A 17,462-nucleotide genomic window follows, 5' to 3' on the forward strand; every position below is an offset into this window, starting at 1 on the left:
CATTTTCTGAGAGGGAACCAAGCTCAGAAGACAAAGTGTCTGGAAGGGCAAACCCAGTAGGAGGCAGAAAGGGGACCCGTGCAAAAGCCAGTGTGGGTTTAAAGCCCAGACTCATGACCTCGAGTCTCCAGGACCCCAGGTGAGTCACTTGGCTTCTCCGAGCCTCAGTTTCTTCATCTGTAAAATGGGCACAGGACATCCAAGATTTGCAGTGACCAGCACAGTGCCTGACCCCGCAGGTAGGTGCCCAGGAATGGGTCACCCCTAAATTGCATTAGGGACCCCTCTGGGTGCCCAGCATGTGCTGAGAGGCCTAGACTTGCTCCCTAAACTTCACAGGAGACCCCTCAATGGGGACTGACTAGCTGCTCAGATCAGGGGGTCCCAGGGTCTGCTACCTCACCCATCCTGTGGCAGCCTTCCTCCTGGACCTGCCCGATGGTCTGGGCTACAGGAAGAAGGTCGTCAGGCCATAAGTTCAAGCCTCACCAGTGCTCCTACCATCCTTGTCCAGTTGGGGTGATGAGGTGTCCTCCCTGCAAGACAGGAAACCAAGCGTGGCCTAGAATGCAGACCGCAACCTATCTGACTCTAGAATGCTGCAGTCATAACATCGTGCGGGCCTGCAGCCCAGGAGGTCAAAGGGGGAGACCTCTGTGGGGAGGGGGGAGGGGTCACTGTCTGTCACGCAGGACTGTCCCGCCTGGGGCTGCCAGCGTCTGGAAGCTGGACGGGAGAACAGGCTTGGTGGGGGCTCAGATCGGTGCTGGGCAGGGCTGAGTGCTGGGGATGTGGGATTGAGGCCCCCTTAACGATGACCTGGAGGATCACACCCCAGTTGGTGCTGGGAATGGGGTGCCCCCTGGTGAACTGGCTGCATCCCAGTTGGTGCTGAGGGGCTGCACGAGGGTGGGGTTCAGACTGAGGCTGGGGGGTGGCCTATTGCCCTGCATTGTTTGCGGAGAGAGCCAGAGCCTGCAGGGGAAGGTGCGGTTGGGGGCGGGGGGCGGGTTCCCTGACACCGAATTCATTATTGGGAGATTCCTCTTCACAATCCCTCGACACCTCCCACGGGAACCACGGGCCAGAAATGCCTGACAGCCTCCGGCGGGCTGGCTCCCGTGCCGCCGGCGCCCGGGTCTCGCCGCGCCCGGGTCGCCGCCTGCCCGCTGCCTGCGAGGCCTTCCCCCCGTGGGTCCCGCAGCCTCGGGAAGCCTCTCTCACGCTCAGCCCCGCGCGCCGCGGGGTCGGGGCTCAGTGTCCAGCCCCGGCGGCCGCTGGCCCCAGCCCTGGCGGTCGCCCGGGCCGCGGGGCGTCCGCAGAGGCCGCTTCTGAGCGCGCGGCGCGCACGTGGGGAGGGGGCGTCTCGGGAGGCCGGGGCCCGAGGTGGGGGCGGAGCCAAGGCGCCGGGCGCGCGGCCGGCGCGGGCGCCCGGAGGTCAGCGGCCGCAGGAGCGGGACCCAGGCATCCGGGAGGCGGTGCCAGGTGCCGCGCCCCCGCCCCGCGCCCGCCGCCCCCGCCCAGGGCCGCCCGCCGCCCGTGACGCGCAGCCCGCCCCTCGGCGCCCGAGCCCGAGCCCGAGACGAGGGCTGCGCGGGGAGCGGGTGGCGGGGGAGGGAGGAGGATGCGGCCAGGGCCGCGGGGCCGCCTTCGCCTCTGAGCCGCGCCGAGCGCACGGAGCAGCCGCGTTGCTGCGGCCCGACCGCGCCATGGGGAAGGAGCAGGAGCTGGTGCAGGCGGTGAAGGCGGAGGACGTGGGGGCCGCGCAGAGGCTGCTGCAGAGGCCGCGGCCCGGAAAGGCCAGTGAGTGCTGGGGGCGCAGGGGGCGCGGCGCGCCAGGGGCCGACTCCGGCGGCGAGTCCCCAGCCTTCGCGGCGCAGGGCGGGGAGAGATGCTGTCGGTCCCCGGGGGCGGGGCGGGGCCAGCAGCGCCCAGACCCTGGGTCCGCACCCCCGCGCCCCACCGCTGAAGGAGGGCGGCCCAGAGCGCGCAGCCGGTACGCCAGCCCCCAGCGGGCACCTGGCGGCACCCACCTCCCTGTCCGCGGCGTACACCTTCCTCCCTCCCTCTTCATGCCCGGCCGCGGGCTGACAGCTCGAGGTCTCTGCTGGGCTTTGAAAGGGCGAGTCGGATGCCCCCCACCGTGGAGGGAGGGGGGGGTCCCTTGCGGTGAGCGGTGACCACAGGGCTGCCAGTCCCGGTCAGACCTCCTCCCCGCCCCATGTTTAATAACACGCTTTGCAGGGAAGGGGGGACAGGACCACGCTGGGGGTGTGGCTGCCCAGGCAAGGCCAGCTGGGGGCCATTTACGGCTGGGGTTGCTGAGGCCCAAGGACGCCTAGCCAGGGCAGGCTGAGACCCCGGCAGGTACGGACGCTGCAACAGACCCTCGTCTTCTCTGGCTTCTCTGCTGGAAAGGAGACTGGGGGGGGGGGCCTCCCACTGGCCATCTGAGCTTGCGCTCTGGGGGCCCCAGGGAAGGGCTGGTAGCTTGGAGCCCTGATCCCAGCACTCATCCCAGCTCAGTCCAGAGCCTCCCCGGGGGCAGCTGGAGATGGATGGGTGTGTGGACCAGCCAAGTGTGCGGCTGCGCACATATGGCTGTGTCAGTGTGTCAGGGCACCTGAGGGGGCGCAGGCAGGGCTCCGCAGGGTGGCACTTAGAGTCTGGGTGTTACACTCCCATCACAGCCCCAGGGACAGTATGTAAGCCAGGGAGGTCCCCCCCAACCCCCGCAGGGGCCATGCTGAGACCTGAGACTGCTTTCTGGCAGGTGGGGGGGTAGGTTGAGCCCCAGGATGACCCCCTCCGGCTGCAGCACCTTCCTCCCCTGTGCAGGTGGAGGGCTGCAGGTCTGGATGGCCCTGCCTTCCACACCACGGGGCCCAGGAACTGTCTACCAGTTGGAGCAGGCTTCAGGGCCTCAGGGCTCAGAAAGGGAGGGCTTCCAGACAGAATCGGCCTCAGCTGAGCCTGGAAAGCAAGTGGAGGGGTTAAGAGGTGGAAGGCAAAGTAAAGGGTCCCACCTAGTGGCCATGTGACCTTGGGCACAGACAACTGCAGCTCTTCTGGCCTCAGTCTGCTCATCTGTGGAATGGGATGACCGTGGCCCCCTGCCTCATGGCACTGTTGTAAGAACAGCAGGAGCACATGGGAAGCCCAGGCACTCAGCAAGTGCTAACTATGGCCATTTCCTTAGATAGCCCAGGACAGGCAGGCCAGGGAAGTGGGGATACCAGGTTTGGCCACAAGGAAGGTGTGGGGTTCTTACCTCTACCTGGGTCTGCCCCTGGATCTCTACATTAGCCTCTGCCTGGGCTGGTCTCTGGACAGGAGAGACACCTGCCCTGGCCCTCGTATCTGGGCTCTCTGACTCACAGGGGCGGGTGTAATAAGTCAGACAGAGAAATCCCTCCATGAATTAGCTCAGTCGTCATGGTAACGCTGGCCTGCTTTGGAGTAAGATGTATTTTGATTCAGCAAAGTACAGCTGCAGTTTGGGCCATGGGGCTGGGGACATTGTCCCTAGGTCCCCCAGGCCCCAGGGGTGCTCCCATGACCTCCCGGTGCTGGCACCTTCCCTCCACCCACCCCCTGTGTTGCCCCAGGCCCTGGCAGCCTCCCATCCTGCCCAGGAGGGAGCCCCCTTTATGCACGCAGGCACTGGCTACCCTGGGCAGCTGTCCTTGAGGGGCCGAGAGGCTGCTCTGGGGAGAGAATGTGTGGGCTGGGGGACACCCTGCCCTTCCTTTCCTAAATTCTTGGGAGACGACAGGCCGGGCTCCTGCATTCTCAGCACCCAGAGCCCCCTGCCTGCCAGTGGGGTGAGAGTGCCTTGCCTTGCTGGAGGCTTAGGGCTCAGCCACCCTGCGATGGGGCCAGAGGAGGCCAGGACCACATCCTTGAAGGGAAAAGATGTGGCTCTGTGGGGGTAGCCTGTGAGTGGCTTCTGTGGTGGGAGGAGCATCTAGGCAGAGGGGTTGAAGGAGGCCATGAGGGTGGGGTGGCAGAGGGCTGGGGCCGGCTGCCCCAGAGTCTGTGCAGCCTGGAGTTTGGAGCTGACCTCCGAATAGGAAAAGGCCCGTGAGAGCAGGTAGAGAGATGGGTGCCAGAAAACTGGAGAGCCCAAGTCATTGGGTGGGGGTCAGAAGTCCATGTGTAGTACCACCTTAGAACCCGTAGGACTCACTACCCTGTGGACAAGGGAAAGGGGGTCCTGGGAGAGGTCCCGGCCCTTCATATTGTCCTCCACTTGTCCCATACCCCTGACAGTCCCCCCAGCTTCATTCAGGGCACCTGCCTCTGCCAGGAGCAGCCTCCCAGCCCCAGGCAGGTGTCAGTTCTGGGACCTTCCCAGGTGCCCAGTGTCCCCCACAGAATTGGGGGAGGGTGCTCCAAAACCTCAGGCTCCCCTCCATCCAATTTCATCTGTTTTCCTCTGAGGAGACCAGTGGCAGAGAGAAGGGTGAAATGACCTTGGTGAGGTGCCCCTCGTGTAGGGAGTGGCCCCATCTGGATGGAGGCTCCCCACCCCCACTTGTCTGTGGTGATGCAGACACTTCCTGGGCCTTGACCTCCAGCCCTCTGAAATTTCAGCACCTGCAGGTGCAGCCAGGTGAGCAGAGAGGCCTGGCTATAGGTTCCACTTAGAGCACCTGGCCCAGCAGCTGCCTGGAAGGTGCTGGGTGCAGGAGGCCTGGGGGGACCTGGCCTGGGAAGGGGATGGGGGCTGAGAACTGGCTACACTGGAGTTAGAAGAGAGAGGCAGCAGCTGACCTTGGGGTCAACAGTGTCCTGGGGGAGAACGTCCTGAGTGTGGCCCTGGGTGGAGAGGGGGCTGCTGCAGGATGGCAGTGGCTGTGCCTCCTTCAGCCTAATGACAAAGGCCTGGCTGCACAATCTACAGGGCCCAGTGCAAAGCGAAACCATGGGGCACCTTGTTCAAAAATTACGAATTTCAGGATGGGGATAGCAGGGCATCCAACCAGACAAGGGCCCTTCTGAGTGGCTGCACAGGTCACAGCCTGAAGCTGGCCCTGGCAGGTGGACTGAGTATGTGGGACGAGGATAGCAGTGAGCACCTCGTCTGTGCCCGCACTGTTCTAGCCAAGGATACAGTAGTGAGCAAAGTGGATAAAAAGACTTGCCTTTTTGGAGCTTGTGGTTCAGTAATGGAGACAGACAATAACCAAGACAAATGGAGAGGGGCACCAGGGAGAAAAACACAACAGATACGGGATGGGAAGGGACTTACCATTTCAGCTGGGGAGGCCTAGGACGGTTGGCAGGTGGCGTTTGAATGTAGGCCTGCAGGACCAGAGAGAGGGAGTCCTGGGGTTAGCCTGGGGTCGGGGGGGGGGGGGTATATACACAGCATGTGCGAAGCCTCGTGGTGGGGCAAATGGAGTTGTGGAGCACTGCCAGCAGGTCCCGTGGCTGCAGTGGGGATGCACGTAGAGCGGCTGTCCAGCTGCAGCCTACTGGCCCAGGGGCTGCGGAGCATCTTCAGGAGAGAGCAGTGGCCCTGGCTCATGTTCTAACAGGGTCCCCCTGACCTCATGAGTATGGGCTGAGATGGCAGGGTGGAAGTGGGGAGAGGCCATGGGGAGTGGTCCTGCGGTGGCAGCCATGAGCAGTGGCAGGCCCCCAAGTATGCCGTCAGAGGGTCTTACAGAGCCAACAGGATTTACAGATGGAGAGGGGAACCTATCAAGAAAGGACCTGGGCCGACTGTAAGATGTCAGCGGTGTCTGGAGGTCTGAGTAGGGGCTGGGGGTGGGGGTGGAGACACCTCTCTTCCCAGAGCCTCCCTCTGGGAAGGAGGAGCCCCTCGATGAAGAGGGTGGGGTGGGATTCCTATAGAGCTAATATTAGTAATTGCCACTCACTGAGCTGGCTGTGTGCCAGGCCCTCTGTGCTTTGTGTCTCTAAAGCCCTGAGGCCTGCAGGGGGCCAGCCTTGACAGCCCCTCTCCGGCTCAGGGCCAAAGCCATAGGGCTGGTAAGGGGCAGAACAAGGATTCGAATCCAGACCCGCCTGACCCTGCGGGTCACTGTGGACCCACACCCTGTATCCAGCAGCCGAGAAGTGAGGCTGGAGCAGCTGTGGGTCAGTGAGCGGCCCTGTTCCTCCCCTTCTGTGACTCGACTCCCTCACTCCTCTGCTCTTGGGCTCCCTGCCCCCACTCCTATCCTGGGCCTGGACAAAGGGGCTTCTGTCCTTCCAGCCCCTCCCTCACAGAGTGACTGACCCACAAATGGGTTATGTAACCATGGCCCAGACAGGCAGGGGCTTGGCCCAAGTCCTGCTGGACTGGAGCCCCCGGGGAGGTGCTGGTGGGCTCCCTTCCTCTGACAGGTGGCTAGGAGGAGACTGGGGTCCCAAAGGGAGACCTCAGGCCCCTGGGCTGCAGGCACTGAGCGTGGCCCTGTAGACAAGGCAGCTATCCCCATGTGGTCAGCACCAGCCCATTCGCCTGCCTCCCTCTCCTGTCCTGCTAGGGGGGGGCTCATCTACACTGGCCTGGCCCAGGGCTGGGGCTGGGGGAAGCTGCAACCTGGAAATGTAGATCTTCCCCCAGAGATACCCTGTTTCCGGGTGTTCCAGCCTTCCCAGGCCACCCCCGGCCCCATCTGGGTCCTTCTGAAAGACAGATTGGGCCGGCTCTCTCCCTCCCACCACCGGCAGGTGCTCAGCCAGTGTCCCGCAGGAGGGGGTCCACGTGCACATGTGTGCCTGTGTGGGTGTGCAGCCTTGTTCTGTCCCCACATGGGCGCAGGCTGGAGCTCTCAGCCCTGTGAACCCCCAACACCTCAGTTTAGTGTAAAACCAAGGCCGAGAAGCTGGTACCTGGAGCTGAGTGTAGGGAATAGAACGGAGTGAATGTTTCTAGAATACAGACCGAGATAACTTGGCCTGAGCCTGCCGAGGAGCTGGCAGTGCCCTCTGCCTGTGCGTAGGCTGCATAGAGGGGCTGGGACCCTGCATGCCTCATTAGGAGCTGGAAAGAACTTCCTGCTCTCACCGTGTCTCCTTCCCACCCCCAGAGCTCCTGGGCTCCACCAAGAAGATCAATGTCAACTTCCAGGACTCAGATGGGTAAGTTCTCAGCTGGGGAGATGCTGGTCTGGAATGCGGTTGGGGGCCCCCGGGGTAGGCTGGGGTGCCTGGGTCCTTGTTCATGCATGCCCTCCGCCTGCCCCAGCTTCTCTGCCCTGCACCACGCGGCTCTGAACGGCAACACGGAGCTGATCACCCTGCTGCTGGAGGCCCAGGCTGCCGTGGACATCAAGGACAACAAAGGCAAGGCAGCCAGGGACCTTAGAGCCCAGCTGGGAGTCAGTGCCACCTTGGGGTCCCTGGAGGTCTGCTGTCCCTCAACTGAGGCCTTAGCCCAGGGTCTCAGTCTGGGTTGAGGCGTATCCTCGTGGGATCAAGGTCCTGGAGGTCGGGGGGGGTTCAGGGCCATGGGCTAGCTGCCAACTGCTCCCACCTGCCCAGGCATGCGGCCGCTGCACTATGCGGCCTGGCAGGGCCGGAAGGAGCCCATGAAGCTGGTGCTGAAGGCAGGCTCGGCAGTGAACGTTCCGTCCGACGAGGGCCACATCCCCCTGCACCTGGCGGCCCAGCATGGTCACTATGATGTGGTGAGAACCATCGTGGCGGTGGTGGGGTGCCTGGGGCAGTGTGAGCCCCTGAAACCCTTGGGCCTGACTGTGCCCTGTGGTCCCTGCAGTCGGAAATGCTGCTCCAGCACCAGTCCAACCCGTGCATGGTGGACAACTCGGGAAAGACGCCCCTGGACCTGGCCTGTGAGTTTGGCCGCGTTGGGGTAAGTCTCCCCAGGAAGCTGAGCCCTCGACTGTCTGCTTCCCCTTCCTCTCCTGGGGTGGGATGGGGACAGACCTGCAACCCCCGCCCCATTTCCAGGCCCCCCTCCTCTGACCTCTCCTTCAAGGTGGTCCAGCTGCTCCTGAGTAGCAACATGTGTGCGGCCTTGCTGGAGCCCCGGCCAGGGGACACCGCTGACCCCAATGGCACCAGCCCCCTGCACCTGGCAGCCAAGAATGGCCACATCGACATCATCAGGTACAGCTGTGTGGGCTGTGGGGCCGGCCTTGGGCCTCCTGCCCCTGGCTCAGCTCCTAACAAGAGCAGCCAGGGTATCTCAGGGGCGTCTGCAGCCAGAGGCAGCTGGAGAGGGGGCTTCTGTAGCCCCACAGCCTGGGCTGTTGCGGCCCTGCCACTTGCTGGGTGACCTTGTGGAGACGCGGTCTCTAAGCCTCAGTTTTCCCATCTGTAAAGTGGGAGTTGCAGCTCACTAGGATGACACGGGGTTACAATGAGGGGGTGGCTCAGGGTGGGGAGTTGGGGTGGGGCTAGCACATCCTCAGGCCCCTAGGAATTGGGCTGAGCTTGCGGGTGCTGGCTGGGGGCTCCAGCTGTAAGGCCCTGCCTGCTCCCCCTGCCTCCCTGCCAGGCTCCTCCTCCAAGCTGGCATTGACATTAACCGCCAGACCAAGTCTGGCACAGCCCTGCACGAGGCTGCGCTCTGTGGAAAGACAGAAGTGGTCCGGCTGCTGCTGGACGTGAGTCTGGGGGCCATTGGGTGCTGGGGCCAGGCAGGGTCTTGGGGGGCTCCTGACAGGCCTCACCCTCTGGCACACACAGAATGGGATCAATGCCCATGTGAGGAATACCTACAGCCAGACAGCCCTGGACATTGTGCACCAGTTCACCACGTCCCAGGCCAGCAAGGAGATCAAGCAGCTGCTGCGAGGTGGGCCCAGGCAGGGCAGGGGGTGGGGGCAGGCCCTGAGTCAGGTGGGCTCACAGGACTGAGGGGTCCACCTCCTATGTCCCCAGAGGCCTCGGCGGCCCTGCAGGTCCGGGCGACCAAGGATTACTGCAACAATTATGACCTGACCAGCCTCAATGTGAAAGCTGGGGACATTATCACAGTAAGGATGGCCGGGGACTCCTGAGGCAAGGACAGGCAGGATCTGGGGCACTCACCCCACAACATCCCCCTTTCCCCCACAGCAGTTGGGAGGTATGGGTGTGTGGGCACAGGACTTGGCCTGATGGGACGTTTCCCTGAGCATGCTCCGGACCTCATCTGGCCAGGTCCTAGAGCAGCATCCAGACGGCCGGTGGAAGGGCTGTATCCATGACAACCGGACGGGCAACGACCGGGTGGGCTACTTCCCGTCCTCCCTGGGCGAGGCCATTGTAAAGCGAGCAGGCAAGTCCCACCCAGGTATGGGCTTGGGGGCCAGAAAGAAGCAAGCAGGGAGTTGGGTGGTGTGGCAAGGATGGAGCTTTGGCCGTTGCTAGGCGTGGGGTCCAGCGGTGTGTCCAGCTCTAACCCCTCACAGCCTATGCATGTCAGACTCATACTCTGCCCAGCTCAGGGGCCAGGACAGGGGATTCTGTCCTGCTGTGTCAGGCCCCCAGGTCTGGGCTGGTCCAGGACTCAGGGGGCCTGTGCTTGGCCCTCAGGATCCCGAGCAGGTGCTGAACCAAGCCCACCCCAGGGAGGCGGCTCATCAGGGCCCTCGGTGCCCCCCGAGGAGATCTGGGTGCTGAGGAAGCCTTTTGCGGGTAGGTGGGGTGCCTGGAGGGCAGGGGCAGCGGTACTCCTGCAAGGCAGCACCTGGGCCAGGCGGGGCCAGCGCCGGCTGGGGATGCTCCCTTGTGCTGGCAGGCGGGGACCGCAGTGGCAGCTTGAGCAGTGTGGCCAGTGGCCGAAGCAGTGCGAGTCATACCCTGCACGCAGGCTCTGAGGGGGTCAAGGTAAGTGGGGTGGTGGCAGGGCCTGGGTGGCCTGAGCCCGGAGCAGTGCCGGCCAGCCATCCTGTCTGGGTTGCAGCTCCTGGCCACAGTGCTCTCCCAGAAGTCTGTCTCTGAGCCTAGCCCTGGGGACAGCCCCGTCAAGCCTCCGGAGGGGTCTGCAGGTAAGAGCAGGGACACAGCACTGCTGGCCTGGCAGGGAGGTGGCCCTGAGCAGCCCTTGCCCCGCCATACTCTCTTGTCCCCAGGTACAGCCCGGTCCCAGCCTCCGGTGGCCCAGGCTGGGCAGGTCTATGGCGAGCAGCCCCCCAGGAAGCTGGAGCCAGCATCGGAGGGCAAGGTACAGGGCCCGGGCTGGCTGTGGGGGGCACTGGGGCGGCTGGGCTGGCTCGGCCATGGCAGGAGCCCCTGACTGGCCATGCCTGTCATTCTGTCTGTCAGTCTGTGTGTTGTCTATTGTGCAGGCTGTGTGTGTGCGGTAGTGTGTAGGAAGTGTGACATGGCATGAGGTGAGCAAGGGTGTGCCTGTGTGTCGGTGGTGTGATTGTGAGCCGGGCACGTGTGTGCGTGTTGAAGGGTATAGGGGTAAGAAGAGGTGCGTGCATGGGTGAGAAGGGTCCTGTGGTGGGGGGAGGGCGTGAGCTGCTGGCTGAGGCCTGCACACTTCTGGGAACAGCCCACCTTCCTGGGAGTGGAGGAGCAGTGCTGAGCAGCCCCTCTGGAGCCCCCATTCCCAGAGCCCCTCACGTGGGGCCACACTGCGGGGTGTCCCTGGTGCAGGAGTGGGGGGTGGTCAGGGTACCTGTGGCATGGACAGCAGCTGGACCATCCTGGTGGAGATCACGGCAGGAGCTGAGATGCTGGACGACGCTCAAGGTGATGGCATCTGGATGACAAGGAGTGGCGAGGAGGACCAGCACCAGGCTGGCCAGGGCCTGGCCGCAGGTGGACCAGTGGACACAGACTGAGCAGCTGCGTGGCTTTTGGCCAAGCAGAGAAGGAGGCGCTGCGGTGGCCGGGGTGCACACCTGGCGGGTGAGCGGGTGGCTGAGCCTGCAACCAGGGCCTTGTGTCTTGCAGAGCACAGAGGCTGTCACCCAGTGGCTCACCACGTTCCAGCTACAGCTGTATGCTGCCAACTTCATCAGCGCCGGCTATGACCTACCCACCATCAGCCGTATGACCCCTGAGGTGAGCTACCCGAAGGCCTGCCACCAGCTGAGGCCCAGAGACAGTCCCGAACCACCTGCTAAATGGGCCTCTGCTCTACCTAGGACCTCACAGCCATTGGGGTCACCAAGCCAGGCCACCGGAAGAAGATCACTGCAGAGATCGGCAGCCTGAACATCTCGGACTGGCTGCCCGAGCACAAGCCCGTAAGGCCCCCTGGGCCCTGGAGGCCAGGCCTGCAGGCACACAGACCGCCTCCTGACCAACAGCCCTCCCTTGCCCTCCAGGGCTCCAGGGAGAGGACAGCAGAGGATGGCCCCCCAACAGTGACCTGCCTGGATGGTCTCTGTCCACCACGGGCACTCAGGCCAGCTTCCCTGGGGCAGGGCAGGGGTGACAGTCTCTGAGGGCTGTCAGGCAAGGGACACCCGCAGTCAGGAGAATCCAGACACCCCCAACTCAGCTGTGCAGGAACAGCTGCACTGCTTGGTACCCCCAAGAACACACACCCAGACACTGCAGAGAGGTGTACATTGGAGATGCTTACACACACTGCAGCATGTGTGGGAAAGATGCATGTGTGTGCATGCTTCACAGCCTGTGTGCACTAGATAAGCAAGGTGCCCATTGATGACTACATGCGCACACCCCCATGGTCAATGCACGTGCTGGTCAGCACCCACACAGACGCAAGCCTGCACTGCTGCTAACAGGCACCCAGGTGTGAGACAGGCTCTGGCCAGCAGAAGGTGGGTCCAAGGCCTGTCTTGATGCCACTTCTCTAGGCCTCACACTGAACTTTAGGCTTCCATCTGTCAATAGGAGAGATGCCATGGCCACCAAAAACCCCCAGGGGTAGGTCGACAGTGGGCAGGTTCCTGCTTATCTACCTCGCCTAGTCCCACTCAGTCAGCAGCTCAGGGTCCTCCTAGGGAGCTGGTGCAGCTCCTGTGGTCCCACTTTGCCCTGTGCACCCAGGGTGATCAAGTGTGCTGTATGCCACCAGTGTGTGAGTGACATCCAGCTGGGAGTGTGGGCATTGGATACTCTTCAGGGGGCTACTGGGTGGCTTTGCGTGAAGCCCATCATGGATGTTTGCACTCGAGTGTAATGTGGCCGTGTGGCGTGTGCCCGACGTGAGAGGCTTGAGCATGATGTGGAGGGTGTCTGCTCAGTGGTGCTGTGTGTCCGTCCATGATGTGTGGGGCGTGTCCACCCAGGTACTGTCCCTGTGGCCGCCTGGGAAGGTGAGGAAACACATTCTTCCCCCTCCCCAGGCGGTGTGCTAAAGACAGGCTCCCTCGTGGGCTTGTGTTTGTGTGTTTGCCTGTGTGTGGGCTGGTCTCGGGCTCCTGCCGAGGCTGCAGCCTCCAAGGCTGACACCTCTGGCCTATCCGTTTGTCCTTCTGTCTGTCTGTGCTGGGCTGGCCCGGTGTCCCCACCCCCAAGAGCTCCGAGTAGCGAGCAGGCTGTGGGCAGCCAGCTCGGGCTGCCCTCTGTGTCCCCTGCTCCCTAGGCTAACCTGGCCATGTGGCTCTCCATGATCGGCCTGGCCCAGTACTACAAGGTGCTGGTGGACAATGGCTACGAGAACATCGACTTCATCACCGACATCACCTGGGAGGACCTGCAGGAGATTGGCATCACCAAGCTGGGTGAGAGCCTGGCCCCGCCCCTCCACCTCCTGCTCCCTGCCACCCACCCTGGCCTGACCCACCCTGTCCTTACTCCACTCAGGACACCAGAAGAAGCTGATGCTAGCAGTGAGGAAACTGGCAGAGTTGCAGAAGGCAGAATATGCCAAGTATGAGGGAGGACCTCTGCGCCGGAAGGCACCCCAGTCGCTTGAGGTGATGGCCATCGAGTCGCCGCCCCCGCCTGAGCCTGCCCCGGTGGACTGCCAGTCTCCTAAGATGACCACGTTCCAGGACAGTGAGCTCAGTGGCGAGCTTCAGGCTGCCATGACTGGCCCTGCTGAGGGGGCTGCTGGGGCTGAGAAGCCCTCCAACCACCTGCCGCCCACTCCGAGGGCCTCCATGCGGCAGGAGCCCAGCCTCAGTGGGCAGGCACGGCACATGAGCAGCTCTCAGGAGCTGCTGGGCGATGGGCCCCCTGGGCCTGGCAGCCCCATGTCACGGAGCCAGGAGTACCTGCTGGGTGAGGGGCCCACCCCTGGCACCCCACCCAAGGAGACCCGACCCAGCCGCCACAGCCACAGCGTCAAGAGGGCCAGTGTGCCTCCAGTGCCCGGCAAGCCACGGCAGGTCCTTCCACCAGGTGCCTGCCACTTCACCCCGCCCCAGACGCCCACCAAAGCCCGGCCAGGCTCCCCCCAGACGCTGGGGGCGCCTCATGGTTCAGCCCCAGCCACAGCCAAGGTGAAGCCAACACCACAGCTGCTGCCGCCAGCAGAGCGACCCATGTCACCCCGCTCACTGCCTCAGTCACCCACACACCGTGGCTTTGCCTACGTGCTGCCCCAGCCCGTGGAGAGCGAGGCAGGGCTGGCCACTCCTGGGCCTGCCCCTGCAGCCACGCCCACACCTGTACCCACACTGTGCCTGCCCCCCGAGGCTGAGGTGGAGCCGGGCCGGCCCAAGAAGCGTGCCCACAGCCTGAATCGCTACGCAGCATCAGACAGTGAACCAGAGAGGGATGAGCTGCTGGTGCCAGCTGCTGCGGGGCCCTATGCCACAGTCCAGCGCCGCGTGGGCCGTAGCCACTCAGTGCGGGCTCCTGCCAGTGCTGACAAGAATGTCAACCGCAGCCAGTCTTTTGCGGTACGGCCCCGAAAGAAGGGGCCACCGCCACCCCCACCCAAGCGCTCCAGCTCAGCCATGGCTAGTGCCAGCCTGGCCGATGAGTCCATGCCAGACGCTGAGGTCGAGGGGGCTGGGACCGAGGACGGCCGGCTGGGGGTCCGGGCACAGCGCCGGCGGGCTAGTGACCTGGCTGGCAGTGTGGACACAGGCAGTGCCGGCAGTGTGAAGAGCATTGCAGCCATGCTTGAGCTGTCATCTATTGGGGGTGGGGGCCGCGCAGCCCGCAGGCCTCCTGAGGGCCACCCCACACCTTGCCCTGCCAGCCCAGAGCCAGGCCGGGTGGCCACAGTGTTGGCCTCAGTGAAGCACAAGGAGGCCATTGGGCCTGATGGTGAAGTGGTGAACAGGCGCCGCACGCTCAGTGGGCCTGTCACGGGACTTCTGGCTGCTGCCCGCCGGGGTCCTGGGGAGCTGGGGGACCCTGCAGATCAGAGCCACTTCGTGGAAGATGGCACCACCCGGCAGCGGCCTCGAGGTCCAGTAAAGGGTGAGGCAAGTGGGGAAGGCCCACCCCTGGCCAGGGTGGAGGCCAGCGCCACACTCAAGAGGCGCATCAGAGCCAAGCAGAGCCAGCAGGAGAATGTCAAGTTCATCCTGACTGAGTCTGACACGGTCAAGCGCAGGCCCAAGGCCAAGGAGCGCGAAGCAGGTCCCGAGCCTTCCCCTCCACTGTCCGTGTACCAGAACGACACAGGCACCGTGCGCCGCAGACCGACCTCTGAGCAGGCTGGGCCCCCTGAGCTGCCCCCACCTCCCCCACCCGCCGAGCCCCCGCCCTCCGACCTGATGCACCTGCCCCCGTTGCCCCCACCTGACAGTGACGCTCGGAAGCCAGCCAAGCCTCCCGTCTCGCCCAAGCCTGTCCTGTCTCAGCCAGTGCCCAAGATCCAGGGCTCTCCCACACCTGCCTCCAAGAAGGTGCCGCTGCCAGGTCCGGGCAGCCCAGGTAGGTGCAGGGAGCCAAATAGGGAGGGCCTCCACTTCACCCTCTTCCCCACTCTCCGTGGTCTTTCCTCTTGAAGGTGATGAAGGCTGGGTGGAGTGGGATGGTAAAGTGTCTTCAGACCCTCTCATGCATCCACCCACTGGACAACTCTGCCAGCCCCAAGAGCTGGGAGGAGGGTGGAAGGGCCTCCGTTCAGTGGAGGCCCTGAAACCCACGGGGAGTAGCACCTGAGGAGGGAGGACTCGGACCCGGCTGGAGAGTGACCTCAACACAGGAGGGAAAGGAGAGATTTCTACGCAGAAGGCTCAAACGCTAAGCCCTGTGGCATTCAAGCAACCGAAGGGCCAGCCGCTGCCGCAGGTCACACCTGAAGGGGCATGGAGGTGGGGGCGGGCCGGGCCCAAGCAGTGACGCAGGCAGGTGTGCTCGGGGAGGCGCGGCCGGCGGCGGGAGGCGGGGCAGAAGCCGGCCGCGCGGAGGACCCTGGGGCCTCCCGTCTGCGAGCGCGTCTCCTCCCGGCAGAGGTAAAGCGCGCCCACGGCACACCTCCGCCCGTGTCGCCCAAGCCGCCACCGCCGCCGACGGCGCCCAAGCCGGCCAAGGCCGCGGCGGGGCTGCCGTCCGGCAGCGCCAGCCCGTCACCCGCGCCCTCGCCCGCGCGCCAGCCGCCAGCCGCCCTCGCCAAGCCGGCCAGCACGCCGCCCTCGTTGAGCGCCAGTCCGGCCAAGCCCCCGTCCCCGGGCGCGCCCGCGTTGCACGCGCCCGCCAAGCCACCGCGCGCCGCCGCCACCGGGTCCCCAGCCGCGCCCGACGGCCCCTCGCCGGGGGACAGCGCCCGGCAGAAGCTGGAGGAGACGAGCGCGTGCCTCGCTGCAGCGCTGCAGGCCGTGGAGGAGAAAATCCGGCAGGAGGACGCCCAAGGCCCGCGGTAGGGGCAGGGCGTGCCTTCGTGGGGGCGTGGCCTTCGCGGCGAGGGGCGGGGCCCGGAGGGCGGGATCGGCGCCTCGCGCGTGGAGTGCACGCGCCGGCCCCGCCCCGCTCACGCCGCCCGCCCGCCCGTCCGCAGCCTTCCGGCAGCGGAGGAGAAAAGCACCGGCAGCATCCTGGATGACATCGGCAGCATGTTCGACGACCTGGCCGACCAGCTGGACGCCATGCTGGAGTGACCCGGCCGCCCACTCCGGGCCCGGCCGCGCCGCCCGGGCTCCCTCCGCACACTGACCTTTACCTCAGGGCGGGCACCTCGGGGCGCGGCGCAAGCGGCCGGGCGCAGGGGACAGCCCGCCAGGCGGGCGGGGGCGGGCCGTGCTGCCCAGCCCCTGCACAAGCACAACTCCCGCCCCCTGGGCCCAGGCGGCAAGCCCGGCCTGGAGGACTGTCTGGCAGGGGGACCCAAGGGCTCTGGGCAGATGCTGCCCAGTGGGTACCCGTCCGTGTGCTGCTCCCTGTGCAATAACTGCTGGGCCGCCCGCCCGCCCACCGCCGGGCTCTGCTTGCTGTGGGTGTTGGGGGGCAGTGCCCAGCCCCCTGCCTTGAGTCCAGGCTGGGCCCACCCTGGGAGGCAGCGAGAGGGGTGCAGTTGCTGTAGCCCGCTCCCCAATCTGTGGCAGAGCACAGGCCTACGCCCAGCACAGAAACTGCCCATTGGGGGGACCTCTGCCAGATGGTCCAGCGCAGCACAAGGGGCTGGGGTGGGGGATGGGCCCCCTGCCTCACTGTACCCCAGAATATAAGCTACTGAGAGTATTAATTTATTGGGAATGAGCTGAGGCAGATTTCCCCAGAGAAACAAAAAGGTATAACTTTAACAAATATATATTTAAAGAAAGAAAAAATATTGATTCTATAAAAAAACATTTACCAACTGCAAGGACATGAGTCCAGCTTGAGACAAAAGCTGTTAGAGGCCCTGGCTATCTGTCTGTCCTTCCCTCCCTTTGTCCAGGAATGGTGGGATCCCTGGCCCAGTAGCACAAACAGGAGGCTGGGGTCCCAGGAGGAGTCCAGGCTCCACCAGGGCCTCCCCTCCCCTCTCTCTCCCAGCTTCTCTGCGTCAGAAGAACTTGAAGGATGTGCCTTGCTCGCTGCTGGGCTGTGTCCCCCTCACTTGGGAAACAATGGGAAGGCTCCCTCTTCTCCCAGGGGGTGCCAGTTTGAGGGTGCGCCGGGCTTTGAGGGAGCCGTGCACCTAGCATGGTGAATGTGGGCACGCCTGCTGGTGACTGCAGTGGGCGCAGGTATGCATGCCAGGCTGTGTGTGGTGCGAGGGAGGGTGTGCCTGACCCTCCCTGCGGCCACACAGCCCTGGGCAGGCAGCCAACCCATTCCCACCTTAGTTCCCATGGACGCTTCTGCTCGTGGTCCAAGGCTGTGTTGTGTGGTTGTTCTCACCCCCTCCTTCTTCCTCTCCCATCCTCCAAAAACTACTGGCTGGCCTCCTCTGTTGTGTTTGCTGATCCACATGTGTTGGGCACAACTTCGACATTTCTTAAAAAAAATCTGAAAATGCTAAAAACCAGTGATTGTGATGCGGGCAGGTGGAGTGAGTCGGCCAAGGTGGTGACGGTGTGTGAGGCCTATTCCAGCTGTCACACCCTGGTGCATCCCAAATGGATGCATCTGTCTGGCCCCTCAGCAGGTGGGGATGGGGGCCAGGCTGGAAGCTGCTGTCGGCTGTCAATAAACAGCAGAAAACGGAGCTGCCTGGCTCACTTTTTGGGGGCTTGTATGTT

At 64.2% G+C, this 17,462-nt stretch overlaps 1 protein-coding gene across 2 annotated transcripts; it reads left to right on the forward strand.

The window, feature by feature from the left end:
• The first annotated feature begins 1,428 nt into the window (after positions 1 to 1,428).
• Positions 1,429 to 17,428, forward strand: CASKIN1 (CASK interacting protein 1). 2 transcript variants are annotated; one of them, XM_037004443.2, is made up of 20 exons: positions 1,429 to 1,803; positions 7,047 to 7,098; positions 7,205 to 7,302; positions 7,501 to 7,646; positions 7,736 to 7,831; positions 7,958 to 8,088; positions 8,480 to 8,588; positions 8,671 to 8,779; positions 8,866 to 8,960; positions 9,127 to 9,244; positions 9,502 to 9,603; positions 9,707 to 9,795; positions 9,872 to 9,956; positions 10,041 to 10,132; positions 10,873 to 10,983; positions 11,067 to 11,168; positions 12,479 to 12,617; positions 12,700 to 14,730; positions 15,253 to 15,658; positions 15,797 to 17,428. In XM_037004443.2, the coding sequence occupies exons 1-20, from the start codon at positions 1,710 to 1,712 to the stop codon at positions 15,894 to 15,896; spliced, it is 4,305 nt and encodes a 1,434-aa protein (XP_036860338.1). In that variant the 5' UTR covers positions 1,429 to 1,709; the 3' UTR covers positions 15,897 to 17,428. The 2 variants fall into 2 exon arrangements, with proteins under 2 accessions (XP_036860338.1, XP_036860339.1); XM_037004444.2 differs by lacking the exons at positions 10,873 to 10,983; positions 11,067 to 11,168 and having other exon boundaries at positions 1,430 to 1,803.
• Positions 17,429 to 17,462: the final 34 nt, after the last annotated feature.

The sequence above is a fragment of the Manis javanica genome, chromosome 10 (genome assembly GCF_040802235.1).
Source record: "Manis javanica isolate MJ-LG chromosome 10, MJ_LKY, whole genome shotgun sequence".
Taxonomy (NCBI): domain Eukaryota; kingdom Metazoa; phylum Chordata; class Mammalia; order Pholidota; family Manidae; genus Manis; species Manis javanica.